General features: G+C 39.6%; 1 protein-coding gene across 1 annotated transcript in view; it reads left to right on the plus strand.

The window, feature by feature from the left end:
- LOC126101301 (xanthine dehydrogenase/oxidase-like) overlaps window positions 1–18,715 on the plus strand; it is a 188,279-nt gene that overhangs the window by 151,386 nt on the left and 18,178 nt on the right. The window contains exons 3-4 of the mRNA XM_049911980.1: window positions 11,165–11,334; window positions 12,088–12,248. Of these exons, the coding sequence (XP_049767937.1) occupies window positions 11,165–11,334; window positions 12,088–12,248 (331 nt within the window). The remainder of the gene's footprint in view (window positions 1–11,164; window positions 11,335–12,087; window positions 12,249–18,715) is intronic.

Consider the following 18,715-nt stretch of genomic DNA (forward strand, 5'->3'; position numbering starts at 1 on the left):
GCCCTGCTCATCACTACTGATGCCACCTCCCTTTACACTATATCCCTAATGCCCCTGTCTATCGAACATTACTTTTCTGAACACCCTATGGATTTTGAACCAACAACCTCCTTCCTAGCCGCAATGATCAAACTGTACCCTCACCCACTATCACTTCTCCTTTGAAGGCATTTCCTATGAACAAAGCCATGTTACAGCTATGGGCACCTACATGGCACCATCTTGTGCCATCCTGTTCTCTCACTGAAACCTTTTCAGACAGTAATTATGCTCCTGACCTTGTAAAAAAATTAGATCTCCCATGCTTTATCTGTCCAGTCACTCACCAGCTCTTAAAAGTCCAACTGTCTGGCCATAGAGGAGCATTCCCCTCATGACTCAGTACCACCCAGGACAGGAGCAATTGTATCAAATTCTCTACCAGGGTTGCAACTACCTCTAGTCATGCCCTAAAATGAGGAATGTTCTATGCATTCTGCTTTCCACCTCTCCTACACTGGTATTCCGCCACCCACCAAACCTACACAATATCCTTGTCCATCCCTACACAACCACTGCTCCCAAACCCTCATGGCTCATGTAGACTTACATGCAAGACCTGTCCCATATATCCTCCCACCACCATATACTCCAGGCCATCACAAGCACCACCTATCTTATCGAAGACAGGGTTACCTGTGAAACCAGTCATGACATCTACAAGCTAAGATGCAACCACTGTGCTGCATTCTACATGGGTGTGACAACCAACAACACAGCTGTCTGTCCACTTGAATGGCCACTGACAAACTGTGGCCAGGAATCAGCTGGACCACCCCATTGCTGACCATGCCAAAATGACATTCTTCATTTCAATGTCGGCTTCACAGCCTGTGCCATCTGGAGCCTTCCTACCAACACTTACTTTTCTGAATTGCTCAGGTGGGAACTCTCCCTGCAATATGTCCTACATTCCCATAAACCTCATGGCCTCAACCTTAATTAGTCATTGTCCTCACCCATCTAGTCCCTTCCCTATTCCCATTCCAGCACTACACAGCCCTCCGTTCAACCCATACACCCTCAGTCATTTTACGTCCTCCTTTTCCACTATCCCCCCCCCTCCTAACCCGCCCCCCCCCCCACACACACACACGCACCACACACACAATCCATCTAACCTCCCGACTGCACCTAGCTGCCCTAACCTCTCTTCACCTCATTCTTGTATGCTCCCACAAGCAGCACTTTACCATCCACCACCCCACTCTGCTATCCCACCCCCCTCCTTGCCTGAGCCTGCTCCTTACCCACACCACCTTGTTGCATCAGTCATCATGCACTGCTGCTCAGTCTGGCTTCAGCAGCCAGAGACTGTGGTCATGAATGTGTGTGTTGCATTTGCATGAGACTGTGTGTATATGTTGTCTATTTTCAATGAAAGCCTTGTTAGCCAAAAGCTCACTTTCTGACAGTTTTTTCATTGTACCTATCTGTGACTCAGCATCTCTGCTATATGGTGAGTAGCAACTATCATTTTCATAATATTGTTACATTCTATCCTGGAGTTTCCATTATTTGAATACTAGATTAATCTGTTTAAAACAGTAGAATCTTTATTTAGTTCATCTCTAAAGTATAATGCTGTATTCATTGTCAGTCTTGCAAAGAGGTTAATTAATAATTTAAATGCTAATGCATTTCCTATATGAATGATATTTATTTATTCTGTAGTGCACATAAAAAGTTATATTTGTGAGGAATTATTCTAGTATATAACCTGCCAATTCATTAATCTAAAAATGTTCTTAGATAAGAGAAGTGGGTCAACTTAATTATTAGTAGAGCAATGTACTCATCTTCTGCAGGTCTTCTTCGTTCGAAGGTGGCTCTCATTGTGCTAGTTGGTTTTATGGGTCTTTACTACCACTTAAGCACACTATATCTTCCTATATACTCATATTTTGGTTTATTTTCCAAATATATTGTTAGTGTTTAGCTGCATTATTCCACAACAAAGAACAAGAACTTTGATTTGTAAAGAGCTTCAGAGGAAAAAAACATGTAAACTGCAGTTGCACTTGCAGAGACATTTGACCTATGATGTGTCAAATCAGATACAAATTACAAACTGCTTTGTAAGAAAAAAACAACAAACTGAAAATCTGTCACTCATATGAGTATATTTGTAATGTAAGTTTGCTGCCAGTATACTGTGGAAACTTCTATTGTCTAATTGACTATAGTAATAACACCTTGTTTTACAAACAGTGGAAACTGAGATAAAATTGTATGTTTTTATTAATACAAGAAATCTAACAGGCAAAACAGTTTTAAAAGATTAGTAAAATAAGCGTGGATTAAAAGTAAATGTTTCCAAAATATGACATGTGAAAAGGTTTGTTTGCGATTGCTGATATTGTGTTCTTGTGTGAAATGAATTTTTTTTCTAGTGATGTTAACTCTGTTTTCTAATAGAGGAGTGATAATTTACCAAATGAATAATAATTTGCTGCTTTAAACATCTTAAATGAACACAGGAAATTTTGTAAGTACACATGGTATTTGTTATTACTTGATGGACTCAAATGATGATAAACTAAATTATTTTAAGGTACTATTTCTTTTCAAAATTATGTTTTAAAAGTGAAACTGAAAGGGTGACTACCTTTTTGGGATTCATGTTTACAAGTTGTAATGTGTGAAAATGTTCTTAATTTATACTCCCCTGAGTTACTAAATTCTATAAAAATCAGTCTTGTTTGTTTTGAGACTGAAATGGCATCAAACATGTAAGTAAAAGTTATACCAAAATATTCATTTTAGCTGATTGGCCTACATCTTGGTTGATTACAGACTTCATCCCATTCTCAATACTTGCCACCATGCACACAACACAGACATTATTTCATAATGTAATTTTAGACAAATGATCAGCAGACGCCAGAACCATTGTGTACCACAACTTCATACTTACTTACCTGAAAAACTGAGGCAACATTCTTCCATAATGAGTTAAATGTTGAGGAAAGACGATAAGGTTGTAGAGCTCAATAGTGATATTTTCCAGAAAAGGAAATAAAAATTATAGTGTGAAACTTTGTTGTGAATTGACCATATTAAATTATTATTATTTGCTCATGTTATATTTTCTACAAAACCTTTGCTCCATGCTGTCAAAGTAATCATTTGTTGTATAGAATGTACTGATTAACAGCTATGTTTTAACGACCTTTTTAAGTACATTGACAACAAAAATAATAAATTATTAATAATATAATATAATCAGATAGATAAAAAATCTACTCACCAAGCAGCAGCAGGGGAACACACTCACAAAAGAAGATTTAACTTTTGCGAGCTTTCAGAGCCAGTGGCTCCTTCTTCTGGCAGAAGAGTTAAAGGGAAAGGAAGAGGGGAGAAAGACAAGGACTGGAGAGGTTTAGGGAAAGGGATACATTTCAGAAAAGTCACCCAGAATCCTGTGTCAGGGGAGACTTGCTGGACAGGATGAGAAGGAGAGACTGATTGTTTGGGACTGGACTGGATGAGATTTGAAAACATGAGAGCTTAAAGCTGGAATACAGGGTAATATACAAGACAGAGATTGCTACTAAAACATCCTGCATGAGTAAATAAGTGTGAAAAGGAAAGTGCACTGTATGTAAGAGACGTCAGAGGGTGGATGGTGAAAAATAGACAAATCAGAAAATGAAAGATGGAAGAAACTAAAACAGACCAAAGAAAGGAATAATTACTGTGAATAAATGCTGAGACTGAAGGAACTAACATAAATTAAGGCCAGGTGGCTCCCACCTCTGTTACAAACAATGCACTTAGCTTTTCACTCTTATTAATTCGTGAATGTTGTTTTAGTAATAACCTCTGTCTTGTATGTTACCCTGTCCTCCACCTTGAAGGTATCAGATTTTCAAGTTAAATCCTTTTGTGTGTGTGTATGTTCCTCTGCCGTATCTTGGTGAGTAGATTTTTTATCTCCTTTGGTAACCTACTGTAAAATTTTATTCCTTGTCAAATAATGATGTTTTGATATTTATGTTTATTGTTTCTTGCAAATGTAAGTTCAATATAGATCATATCCTATGGTCATGAACTGAATTGTGTGTTAAGTAATTATCAAGGTTATTATGGATGTGCAAAACATTATCAGTAAGTGTACTCAATGGCATAGTTAAAGCCCCAGAATTTTGAAAAGATCTTTACAATGAGCCTGCTTAATAATTTTTGTTATTATTCTAATGCCCTTTTCTGTAATTTGGAAACATAGATTATATTTTCTGCATTTATGCCGCATAAAGGAATTCCATAGCTAAGAATGACAGTAAATGTGAGTAAATGTAACTAAAAGACATTGTGATGATGACAGGACTAAGGGGAAAAATATTGCTGCCATTCTATTGGTAAGTATCTTTGTGTGATCAAATGACCAACGGAAAACCATGTTCTGCACTAGAAATATTGCATTTATTATGTAGTCTACTGTGGTACAATCTACATTTAAAATAACAGTGTTATTTTACCTCTTTAATCTGAAATCCAAAATTCATTCTAATGACACACATAAATCCACACCCGAGATAAGGTGTACAGCATAAGGCATGCAACAGAAGCTGGTACATACAGATAGAAGTTCAACAACCATCAAAGGTCACCATTCATGGATGTGCACAACCTCTCATCCATGCACTCCGTCAGCCGGTCGACAGCTCGTAGAGATGGGCCTGGCTTGCTCTATCACAGCTACATGTTTATTTCTGCATATGTTTTACCAGACTGTTATTGTGAGCCACTCCATGGCTAGAGTACCCATTATAATAAGCTGTTTTCTAGCTTTAATAAAATTTGCTGTGTCAGTCAGCGAGTGGTGTTCTTCTGAGGGATTAGAACACATTGGTGATGAATAGTGTCATATCTTTGCATATTTTTCATTGCGCAGTTGCTTTTCACATTTTGTTGTGGCTTGGAGTCTCTGATTGAAATGTTTATGCAGTAACAGAAGGGCTTCATCATGGTCATGTAAGCGGCTTTGCAGCACTGCTCACCAAAAATTCATCTCCAGCTCTGTTTCCTCCTCAATTTCCACCATTCAGTGAGATGGTAGAAATTGAGAGGTGTCCAAACACTGCCCAACGCAGCAGTTTCATGCCTTGCCCATTACAGATGCAGATGTTTGTCATGCACTATTTTTGTCATCGATTTATCAAACCTGCTATCAGGTGTTGCCACAGTTGGCCCCATTGTATAAATCTTCCTCATTGTAATTTGACACTTTATGTTCACTGTTGTCTTCCTATTATCATCACTGTGTGCATGTCATGGTCATTTGCGAATAATTTTCTTTTCATCAGTCCCTTCAGTCTTATTGCGCCTGGGCTGTAACCCTCCCTGGCTTAGTCACAAAGGCCATTTTGCCACAGAGAAGTCAAAAGAATTGTAAGCAGATCTTATAATTCACAGTGTTATCATCTGCTCTGTCTTGGATAAGGAAGTCTGGTAATTTGCTCTCCAATTATAGAACCCTTCCCCGAAAGAGATTTTGTCTTTTTCCAGTTGTATGAGGTCTCGCAAGCTGCTGGTCAGCAACTGGAAGCTTCTTGCAGTGCTGCGGTGGTACAGTGTGACCTGGATGCATAAATTGCATCTGGGGAGGACATCACTGTGGTGCAAGCTGGCCAATCTGGCAGAACCCACACAGTACATATGAGGTGGAATCCAAAATTTTTGGGACTGGTGCTGCCATCTGGAAAGTAGGAGTGATCTTTGCACCGCTAGGTGGTGAGAGCTGCATATCTGACGGGTCATTGTGTGGAGTGGCATTCAGCTGTGAGGATGTGTTGTGTGTTCACAGTGATTTCCGTAATACTCTGTGTTTGATGTGTGGTGATTTTACATATGGATCCACAAATAGATGTGTACATGGACCTTTATCAGGCTGCATCTGATGATCCAACTTTCTTGTCACGGGCTAACACCAGCAACAAGAGCTGGATTTATGGTTATGACCCAGAGACAAAGCAACAATCATCCCAGTGGAAGAGCCGAGGCTCTCCAAGACCCAAAACAGCGAGACAGGCAAAGTAAAGATCATGATCATCATTGTCTTTGATACCAAGGGAATTGTGCACAAAGAATTCATCTCACCCAACTAAACAGTGAATTCTGAGCACTACTATGATGTTTTGTGATGGCCCCTTGAAAACGTGCAGCAATGACGGCCTGAACTTTGGCATCAAGGGAACTGGCTGCTGCATCACGACAACAGGCCCTCTCACACGTCCTTGCTCGCCAGGACCTTTTTGGCAAAAAACAACATGGCAGTTGTACCCCACCCACCATACTCGCCAGGTTTGGCACCTTGCAACTTCATGCTATTGCCAAAACTGAATCTCAGGTTGAAATGCCATCGGTTAGACACTCTAGAGAGGATTCAAGAAGCATTGCTGGCAGTGGTAAACACCCTCAAAGGACAGGACTTCCAGAAAACTTTTGACCAGTGGCAGGAGTGCTGGGACCGGTGTGTTCATGCAGATGGGAACTACTTCGAGGGTGATAGTGACCATTAATCCAAAGATAACGTTTTCAACAGATGGCAGCACCAGTCCTGAAAATTTTGGATAGCATCTTGTATACAGTGTTCCTGCCACTGCTCCCTGTTGCCGTCATGTGCATTATGTAACACCAAAGATGGCAGCTCAGAAAGTCCCCAGCATTGGGCCATCTGTCGTAAGTACTGGGAAAAGGGTCACATTGCAGTAATCTGCCAATCAACTGCACAGAACACAGCATAAGGGACTACGGATATGGATACTCAAGAAATGTTTTTGTCAGGGCCAGTTCCCGATCATGATTCCAAAAAGCTTTTTATTGAGGTTTTGGTTCTCTCGCAACAGCTGTGCCTGCGGGTAGACACTGGCAATGCAGTTTCCCTGCCTAATGCCCAAACATATTCTGACCTTGGCTATTCACTGTTGTCACCAGTAAACAGGCACCTCAGGGGATATGGTAAACAGCAAATCCCCTTGCTTGGTCAGTTCTCAGTGGGAGATACCTATAAATCTGTGACTCCACCTATTACTTTCATTGTCCTCCATGACACTAGTTCAGAAACCCTTTTGGGTTCAATGCCTTTCATGCCTTTGACATTTCAGTCATGGACTCTATACAGTTGGTATGTGCTGAGGTCTCCTATCAGTCTTTGAAATCTCTGTGCTCGGAATTTCAGGATATCTTTGTGGAAAGCCTAGGGTGCACCACAGCCTTTCAGTTACTTCATTCTACATTTTTTTTTCATGCTAGGCAGATTCCCCTGGTCCTCTGCTCCCAAGTCAAGGGGGAGCTGGACTGGCTCACCTCTCTGAGTTGTGGTTCCAATTTCCTCCAGTGAATGGGGCACACCCCTTGCCATCTTTAAGAAAGCCTCTGATAAATTGCTCCTATGTGGCAATTTTAAGACCACCATGAATTCACAGTCTGTGGTTGACACATACCCGTTGCCTCATGCTAACAAACTGTTTACATACTCAGCAAGAAGTCAATTCTTCTCCTAACTCCTGAACCATATAGCCAGTTACTCCTGTATGATGAGTCCAAGCATTTCATGCTCATTACACAATATTTGTCCTTTATCAATATCACTGGTTGATTTGGTGCCTGCAAGAGCCCCTGCAGTTTTTCAACGCTGTTGAGAACAGGTCATGTCCAATATTTGGCACAGCTTCAACTACCTGGATGTACTATGAGGTACCACCTGCACAATCTCCAGGCACCCTTTGAAAAACTCTGTTCCATGCTTCTACATTGCAATCTACAGAAGTACAAATTTTTCCAACCGTCTCTCGAGTATTTGGGCTACAAAATCTTGCGGTAGAATGTCCAACCCATGAGAGTATTGTTAGGGGCATTGTGGACCTGCTGCATACCTCATCATTGTGCCAACTGCAGGCTTATTTAGGTAAAATAATCTATTTCCACCATTTCATTCCTGGGGCATCCATCATCTTGCACCCAAACCAGCTCGTTCTACAAGGTGTCCCTTTTGTCTAGTCTCCAACGTGTGATGAGGCCTTCACTGTGCTGAAGCACTGTCTCTTGTTGACATTGCATCTAGCTACATTTGGTTTTGGCTGTGGATGCCTTGCAGTATGGTATGAGGGTGGTCCTTCCCCATCAGAAAGCAGACAGCTCCAGGCAGTTGCTGTCATTTCCATTTAAAACTCTCAGTTCACTTAGGTCCAGAACTTTCAGGAGAAGAAAGAAGCTCTGACCATTGCATATGTGGTCATCAAATTCACATTTCCTTGTAAGGTACCTAATTCCAACTAATTATGGAACACCAGCCCTTAATTTCATATTTGCTCTGTCTGCCTGGTCCCTGATAAGGTGGCCCACACATTGCAGCTGTGGGACTTGTTCCTCTACAAATATAACTATGGCTTTCATTTTCACTCCACAGGACACCACACCAATGTCAATGCCTTTCCTCTGGACCCTGAGTTTGATTGGGAGGAGCTTGTGTGTTTTCACTATAATGTCTCCATCCAACAAGCAGTCAATGTTGTTTTGATACTAGTGCCTGAGTCACTAAGCTGACAGTGGTCAACCACTTCTTCAGGCATATAGTCTGCCTCATCCAAAAGGGTCTTGTCCTCCAGATGGCTCCTCCAATCCACTTTGTGACTATTTTGTCTCTCATTCTTAGATGATGTCTACCTCATCTCCATGGATGGTGCAGTGCCCTCAGTGCTTGTTCCCAAGAGTTTAAGGTGAGAGATTTTTCAGCTGTTATGTGAGGATCACTGGGGTGATTTCTGCACCAAAGCCTTGGCTCACAGAATGTTTACTGGTCTGGCACTGACTGAGAGCTGGAATTCTTGGTTGCTGCATGCCCTAGTGTGTTAGTCAAGAAGTGGCTCGTAGGTTGTTATTCTCTCTATGGCCTCCAGCAACCCAGCTCTGGGAAAGCATCTGTGTTGATTTTGTGAGTCCACTTCTGAATGTTGTCTGACTGACTGTCATTCACACACTTTCATGTTTTCAGTTCAGGATCCTCCATATCCCTCAGCCTCTATCAACATCAGCATTCAAGCTCTCTGCAAAGTTTCTTCTGTGGAAGGTCTTACGTTTTCCTTCAATTCTGGAAATGGACCCCCAATCCTGCCTAAGGAATTTTGTGATTGCTGTGTGCATCCAGGCATTTGCCATATGTGTTGTCCTTCCTTTTGCTCACAGTCTAACGTGGAAGTAGAGCACATGGTTCGCACCATTTAGACCCAGACAAAAAAAATATCGGAAAGACTTATCCACCGAATATGTATTAATTTTTTTATGATGGCCTACAAGACAGATACTAGTGGTTCCCATAGCTCAGTAGAGCTTCCCATGGGTGCCATTCAAGGACATTGTCTCCTCTGTCCTGGATCTCACCAACCATTGCCTTCTGGTGCACCAGGTATTATGCCAGGGATGGCAGTTTTGGCACATGGTTTTGGTTAGCGCCCCCCACCGTATACTGTCAGTCATCATGCCCCACAACAGCTACCACATCTACAACCTTAGGACAGAGGGCTACAAGCTCCAGAACCATCAAAATCAGCTCCACATATGGGTAAGCATGCCCGTCCTGTCCCGGCCACACCACCATCTTCCCAGCTATCCCAGTCACTGGACAGCATCTAGCTGTGAAGTTTCCAGACTCCTCTTCCACCTATGACAGTGCCTTTGTCCAAAGAACCTACACCTCACAGCCTCTGGCAGCAGCTCCGGTGGTGCTCCAACCAGAGTGTATAATCCTCACCAGTTTGATATCACAGGAGCAACCCTAGCATGCAGCAATGTTGCCTCCACCTTCCACACAGTAGCTGGAAATTAACATGGATCCTGATTTATGCTGCCTGTGACCAGATTTGTCATCTTATCTTCTGAAGGTGGGGGCAGTGGGGATCTCCTCGCACTTACCACTTTTGCCCATATCCCCAGTCTCTGGTAACTGCAGTTTGCTCAGGGGCTTCCATGGAGGAAGACACCATCTTCACACTACAGCCATCCCCAACTCGCCCTACGGATCAGCAACTCTCGCCCCCCCCCCCCCCCTCCAACCCCTCCACCCAAGTGGGGAAGGGTGTGGTGACTTACATAGATCCATACCCAAAAATCAGGCACACAATCATAAGGCATGCCACAGAAGTCAGCAAATGCAACTAGAGGTACGACAACTGTCAGAGGCCACCACTTGTAGATGTGCTCACAGCCTCTCATCCACTCATACTGCCTACTAGGCAATAGCTTTTTGTATCTGGCTCTGCCAGTTCTAACTCAGTTACATGTTTACCTCTGCATATGTGTTATCAACCTAATATTGTGAGACACTGTGGCTAGTATACCAATCATAGTAAGTTATTTCCTACACATTATCCTGTCCTCTTGCCAATGCATTCTAATCCCACAAGAGAACATCACATGTGATGACTGACACAACAAACTTTAAGTCTAGAAAACAATTTATTATAATGGGTACACTAGCCAGAGAGTAACTCACAATAACAGTCCAACAACACATATGCAGGGATAAACACATAACTGAGTTACAGCTGGCCAGGCCTTTCTGTAGCTGTCAACCAGCTGGCAGAGTGCATGACCAGAGGCTGCACCCGCATCTGTGAATGGTGGCATCTGATGGTTGTTTAACTTCTAGCTGCATCTACCTACTTCTGTGGCACACCTTACAACTCTGTGTCCATACCTCAGGTGAGGATCTATGCATGTCACTACATTCCTGACATTTGTTTTCTTCAGATAAGCTGTTATTGGAGAGGGAGTGGGTCAAGATGTCATGATTTGTGTAACATTCATTGACACTTGGCACATTATGATCAGTGGCTTGTTTTCATTTTCTACCAACTTTACTCTTGGCCACACCAACAATTTCAGTGTAATTTATCTTGTAATGACTACTCAGTGTCTCAACTATGTGGTGGGTTGTAACCTTAATGCCTTCCTTCCACCATTTGTAATTCAACGAGGGTTTTTATGTCTGTAGGAGATGATTTACTGCAACATTTATTATTGCTATTATTATCCAAACATGTTTTTGTATGAACTGCTGATTTTTAAACACTATATCCATATGGAAGAAACCAGAAACTGAAATCATAATTTCATCTTACAGTGGATAACACAGTTCCTGTGGACACTTCACTGAACGCTTACATAAGAAATTATGTCAACCTCAAAGGAACTAAGTCAATGTGCCATGAAGGAGGCTGTGGCTCATGTATTGTTATGATGACAAGAACACATCCTGTCAGCCAGAAAGTGGAATCATTTGCAGTCAATTCTGTAAGTCTACTATATAAAAAGAACATACTATTAACAACTGCTTATGTTAATACACTAGCTGAACAAAAAAAAAATCTTATAGTTTGTTTATGGTGCTCCAAATGTATATAGCCAGAATAAAAGAGGTAATGAAGAGGCCACATGCAACAGCTGTTGCCACTGACATGGGTCTGCAAATAAAAAAACCATTTTTAATTGACAGGGAAAGGGAAACACAGGCAAAATGCATTTAACGTAACATTATTTTCATTTTCTTGCCATGTAATTGTTCAAACAAGCACTCATGATCATGCATGCAATCTTCACATCATCAGTACACATTCCTGGTACATTTTCAGACATTTATGATTGGTGGGGAAATTTGATGGTCAAAGAACTGGGATACATTTACCAGCCCAGCACTGTAATAATAAAAGTCTGTATGAGTTCCAGTACGTTCAGAAGAGTGAGCAGGCACATCATATGTCAAACAGCTAATACATTTTCATTTTTTGCCTACAAAGGATATTTGTAGTATCATCACTGAAGTAATAGTACTTAATGTAGTGCTTGTAGTAGGGATTAATGTTTCTTGATACCCAGTAACAACCATTAGCAAGTGTGTATGGATTTCCTGAGTACACTTTATATGGCAATAATTGTTTACTTGGGCCTCCCTCTGAAATCTTTTAGCTTGTTTCTGGGTATTTTTGTTGAAAAATTAAATATTACTTTTGTGTCACCAAAATTTTTAATTTTATTGTTGTTTTACAGTGTTTGATGCCAGTATTTTCATGCCACAACTGTAAGATAACAACAATTGAAGGAATTGGTAATAGAAGAATTGGGTATAATGCAGTTCAGAAGACACTTGCTGCTTTCAATGGCACACAATGTGGGTACTGTTCTCCTGGAATGGTTATGAACATGTACAGGTATGTGTAGTTGCGTTTAAAAGTTTGTAAAAGTATTTTTTATGTACCGAGGCATCAGAACTATGGTTTCAAATTGTTTGATTTGTTCTCCCCTTTCATCATACAAAATGTTGTCATGGAAACTCATTATGATTTTAGCAGTTCACTGTTTCTTGTTCCCTATCTATGAGGTATAGATAAAAAAAGGAGTGGTTGAAAATCATTTCAGGGCTAACTGATCACTCATACATAAGACATAAACACAGAAGCAAAACACAAATGGTTGTATCAGTGCATAACATGAAATTGAAAGTAAAATTTCCATAAGAGGTAGCTGAAAAGTTTAACATGTACTTTACTAATATAGCAAAGCAGTTAATCAAAAATCAATATGACAATGGACCTACATGCCTACCAAATTATTTAAATGCTAGTGTTAAGTCTATGTTCCTTCAAACAGTCACAGAAACAGAGGTGAAACACATAATAAGGTCACTCAAAAACAAATATTCATGGGGACTGGATGGTGTGCCAGACTATGTCTTTAAAAAGTCATCAGATAATGTATTAAAACCTCTAATATATATATTAAACAACTCCTTATCAACAGGAATCTTTCCCAATAGCCTAAAAACAGCTAAAGTAACTCCACTGTTCAAAAAACGGGACTCTGAAAATGTAAATAATTATTGTCCTGTATCCCAACTCAGTGTTTTCTCCAAAATATTTGAGAAAATTTTCTACAGTAGACTGCTAAGCTACATTACAAAAAATTCATTACTCTCAGCAAATCAACATTGATTCAGTAAATCAAAGTCTACAACAACAGCAATGTATGAGTACATAGAAGCTGTGCTTAAGGCACTGGATGACAGAAAAGATGCTATTGGTATCTTTCTGGACCTATTAAAAGCTTTCAACATAGTTGACCATGACTTCCTCATTGACAAATTAGATCAAAAAGGTGTCCGAGGAATCCCAAATCAGTGGATAAGATCTTACCTAGAAAACCAGCAGCAAGTGGTGGTTTTAAGGCATGATGACATTTCAGTACAAGGAAATATTATCACAACAACACATGTCTCCAGTAAATCAACAATCAAGTACGGAGTGCCACAAGGTTCTGTCCTAGGATCTCTACTGTTCCTCCTTTATATTGATGATATAAATGACTTTATTAGATTGGGAAAACTAATCTTATTTGCTGATGACACCAGCATATTAATAACAGCTGCTGACAAAATCTCATTGGAAGTAGCAATAGATACTGTAATGTCCCAAATTACTAGTTGGTTTCAAAAAAATAAAATAATAATAAATAAAGAAAAAACTGTTTTTATGAATTTCCACTCTTCTCCAAATGTGTAAAACTTTGTTACAGTACCATACCTTGAAAATATGTAACTGAACTCGGTTACTGACACTAAGGTTCTCGGCCTATGGGTACAAGATAATTTAAAATGGGACTGTCATATAAAATAACTTGAGAAAAAACTTTCAAAAGCTTGTTATGCTCTGTGTGTGTTAAATAAAAGTGCGAGCAAGTCAATAGTTATTTAGGTATATTATGCACACTTCCATGCACTGCTTCGATACAGGATAATCTTCTGGGGAAATTCAGCCACCAGCATAAAGATCTTTAGAATGCAGAAAAGAGAAATCAGGGCTATCTGCAACCTAAGAAAAGTGGAAACATGCAGACCACATTTCATACAGATGAAAATAATGAGCCTACTGAGCCTTTAAATATATGAGTGTATCCTGTTCGCAAATATCTTTTAAACCAAACTGGACATCTTCAACAAAATAAGCACATACACAGTCACAACACAAGAAGCACAAATAATATCCACATGTCACAGTGTAGAACAGCACTGTACCAGAAAAATGTATCACAGATAACAGTTCAGCTATAAAACAGCCTACCCAGTGATTTACAATCCCAGCAACTTAAAATTATTTTTAAACATAATCTTAAGTCATTTCTAGTGGAAAAATGTTTTTACTCTGTGAAAGAATTTTTAAATTACAAAAAATAGCCTCGTGAACAATGATTATGTAATAATGGTTAAATTCAAATTGCTATATTTGTCACTTGTAATTTATGATTGTTATCTGTAATTAATTTTGTCATGCTCTCTCTCTCTCTCTCTCTCTCTCTCTCTCTCTCTCTCTCTCTCTGTGTGTGTGTGTGTGTGTGTGTGTGTGTGTGTGTGTGTGTGTGTGTGTGTCTGTTTCTGCTCCTTTCGCAATTTTGACTTGTCCTATATTCAATGTACTGTTTAAGTATGTAATGAATCAAATGGACCAATTAATAAATGAATGAATGAATGAATACTTTTTGAAGATCTTTGATAAATGTTTTCATTGAATTCTGGCACAGTCATCCCTGTCACTAGTGATACAACTCCTTCTATATTAATGCTCCTGCATTTCTCTTTTTCTTGATGTTGAATTGTTTTCTTTCATTATTAAGACATAAGATGGAGCTAGTGTTGATATACATAGTGTCCATGCAGAAAAAAGTGAAAATTATACTGATAAAGACATCGTGTGCACTAATTGTAGTGGTGAAATCAGGAAGTTAAATGATTGTGTAAGTAATCTTCAGCTAACCATTAATATTCTGATGAGTGAACCAAAAAAATTTACATCCAGAAAGTGTGAACCGACAGCAAACTTGTCTCACAATAACATCGAAATTCCAGGCAAAGTGGAAAACAAAGTGCCACATTCTCAACAAAGCTTATTATATGAACCTAATATTATGTTTACAAGCAGATTGATTGTGCAATCAACTGTGCAAGATAAGAAACATTGTGCATGTGATAAAACTAACTTCCGAGCTGAATATGAAACTACAAATACGCGGAGTGATACATCCTAAAGAGTGCCTAACAGCTCAATTATGGCTATGAAAGAAAATGAGTCTGAAAGAACTGAACATGTGCATGACTTAAATATCAAATATTTGTTCAGCACTGATACTAAATTTTTTGGCTATAATGCCAGATGCCCTTCTAAACATGCAGACAAACCTAAATGAAGAAAAGTAGTAGTGATGGCAGACAGTCATGATCATCGATTTTCTTGCCTTCTGAATGGTCTGTCCAGTGTACAAACAATCACATACATAAAGCCTGGTGCTTCTGTGTCAGAAGTTTGCAAGCATGTATGATCCACAAATGTTGTTGACTTATCCTCTGAAGATTTTGTTGTGCTATTTGGTGGGTCAAATGACGTGTACAAAAACGAAACTCACAAAGCAAAACAAGAACTAAAAAGCTGCTTAGGACAGTTGACACACAAAAATGTTGTAGTGCTGAACATCCCACATCGGCATGACTTACCATCTTGGTCATCTGTAAGTAAAGAAATGATCAATGCCAATGCCGACTGGGGTGGCCGAGCGGTTCTAGGCGCAACAGTCTGGAACTGCGTGACTGCTATGGTCGCAGGTTCGAATCCTGCCTCATGCATGAATGTGTGTGATGTCCTTAGGTTAGTTAGGTTTCAGTAGTTCTAAGTTCTAGGGGACTGATGACCTCAGAAGTTAAGTCCCATAGTGCTCAGTTGCAGGTTCAAATCCTGCCTGGGTGCATGGATGTGTGTGTTGTCGTTAGGTTAGTTAGATTTCAGTAGTTCTAAGTTCTAGGGGACTGATGACCTCAGAAGTTAAGTCCCATAGTGCTCAGTCGCAGGTTCGAATCCTGCCTGGGTGCATGGATGTGTGTGTTGTCGTTAGGTTAGTTAGATTTCAGTAGTTCTAAGTTCTAGGGGACTGATGACCTCAGAAGTTAAGTCCCATAGTGCTCAGTCGCAGGTTCGAATCCTGCCTGGGTGCATGGATGTGTGTGTTGTCGTTAGGTTAGTTAGATTTCAGTAGTTCTAAGTTCTAGGGGACTGATGACCTCAGAAGTTAAGTCCCATAGTGCTCAGTCGCAGGTTCGAATCCTGCCTGGGTGCATGGATGTGTGTGTTGTCGTTAGGTTAGTTAGATTTCAGTAGTTCTAAGTTCTAGGGGACTGATGACCTCAGAAGTTAAGTCCCATAGTGCTCAGTCGCAGGTTCGAATCCTGCCTGGGTGCATGGATGTGTGTGTTGTCGTTAGGTTAGTTAGATTTCAGTAGTTCTAAGTTCTAGGGGACTGATGACCTCAGAAGTTAAGTCCCATAGTGCTCAGAGCCATTTTGAATCAATGCCAACCAACAAATTTAATTACTTTGCAAACATTTCAGAAATGTAGAACTCATAAATGTTAACAATATGGGAGCTGATTCCACACATTTCATGGATTGCACATTAACAACATCGGGAAAAAACTGCTCATCAGAAAAATTAAAGAAATTATCAACAAGAGGCATCAAACACTCATTTTATGTCATAGACTTCCCTCAACCTTTCGTGCTGGAAGTAGACCTTTGGCCATGTGGACTACCAATCCTCAGGCAGTTACACATGTGTTATTCATCATTTATCACAGATCCATACTTTTAACTATTTAAAATTTTAAGTGAGGAACCATTTGCCCAAACACCAGGTCTCAATTGCATGTGCACAATTCATGCTTATGCTCGCATCATTCCTTATATACCATGGCTCTAAATTTTATGCCATGCAGCTACTTCCTCTATATAAGAACATATATTCCTTTAATTCTCAATAGTGCCTGGACACATGCAATTACATGGCTGAAGGGTACTGCTGGAGTGAACAAAACTGTTACTTAGATCTCAACAGTGTTCTTAAGTGATTAAAACATGCCTGTTTACAATCACACTCCAAGAAATCAGTCAACCATCAGGACTACGCTTTGATACATCATATGCACTCCTCTAAGTACTTGGTTGTATTATTAAATCACACCATTCTCCATACTTACTAAAATTAGTTAATCACAAAAAATGAAAAAGAAATTTTTCTCCTACTATATATAAATAAAAATGAAATCTTTCTCTTAGTTATATTTTCAGTGCAGTTATTTCTTGCTAATTCTACTTTGTTTCTGTGTCAGGTCACCCTTAAGGCTGAAAGTCTTTTTAATGCAATTCCCTGTTATAAAACTACAAACTACCAATGATATTCATCACATAACATAAAACTTCATTACTCACTAAGGTATTTTACTACTTACATTACATTACATTCCAAGTACAAACCTTACTTTTCTTCAGAAAACACCTGAATGTGTCTGTGTTTCAACAATGACTGTTCGTATTTCCTTTAGCAAGAGTGGGTACATTATTGCGCACATCTATCGGATTATTTCTACATGCATTCACTGCGTATGGACTAACAGTCACATTATTTGCTGGTGAATTTCTGTATGTGTCCTGATTTGACACATTATTTCCATCCTTCTGTACATTAAATGAACTACTGCAGCTTGGAGTAGGTGCAGTACAGATCATGATTCTATGATTAACCCAACGGTTTTCTGATAATCTCATATTTTAAAGGTTCATGTTTTATGCTTATACCTTCTTGACTCTTATGTCCAACATGGTCAAGCATCACTAAGTTCACTTCACCTTCTACCTTTCATTCTATGTTTAAAGAAATCTCCTCAGTGCCCATGGTTAGTTGTTTGACTTTGGTATTGAAAGAGTCCTGTAACTCTTTGACCCCGGATACTTCTCTGGCCAAATTATTTACTTTGTTTGGTAAATCTTTCAAACTTTTCTTAACTTCAGATACATCTGATTCTACCTATTCTGCTTTGTTATTAACATGTTCTAATATACAGTGATCCCTGTCATCTAGAGCAGGATTAAACTTTTGGACTAACGCTTGTTTGCATTTGACTAACATCTTGTCCACTTTAGCAGTTATGTTAGTCTCAACCTTTTCAAAAAATTCATTTTGCCATTGGATATCATCCACATGCTCTCTTTCTCATTGTTGTTCCATTATTTCCAATTTCTGGAACAGCAATGTGAGCTTATCGTTTGAATTTGCTAGCTCTGCCTGTGTTTGCTCACTTTTGGCTGCTCTCTTGCCTTTGATTTCAACTGCGGGTCCAACAGTCTTGTTCCCTCAGCGATTGTAAACTCTGTCGATAAATATCAGTCTTCAATTGTACACTGTCAGGTGGGATTGTAGTTTGTTCAGTTTGCTCACTATAGTTCCTCCTGTCAACAACCCAGAATGTTCTCCACCTGGTCATCAGTTTCATAATTTTCGAGTTCCAAATGGTTATGTCTTGTACTCGGTCTAACCATTGTGCTAACTGATGTTAATAGCATCACACACAAAAATCAGACAATAAATAAATAACACTTTCTACACTAATAGTTTCAATCAAAGTGGTAGAAGGTAGCTATGTGTAAAATTTGTTATTAATTGTATGCGCCCAGGTACTACTGACTAGCTTCAATTAGAAACCTGGTCATTTGCATTCGAGTTCTTACCTCACAGTCTGTCTTGGATGTAAAGAACAGTGTGGGTCTGTGATCACTAATCCAGATTCTAAGTCAGCTTATTGTCAT

Source organism: Schistocerca cancellata, chromosome 9, assembly GCF_023864275.1.
Source record: "Schistocerca cancellata isolate TAMUIC-IGC-003103 chromosome 9, iqSchCanc2.1, whole genome shotgun sequence".
In the NCBI taxonomy this organism is placed as follows: domain Eukaryota; kingdom Metazoa; phylum Arthropoda; class Insecta; order Orthoptera; family Acrididae; genus Schistocerca; species Schistocerca cancellata.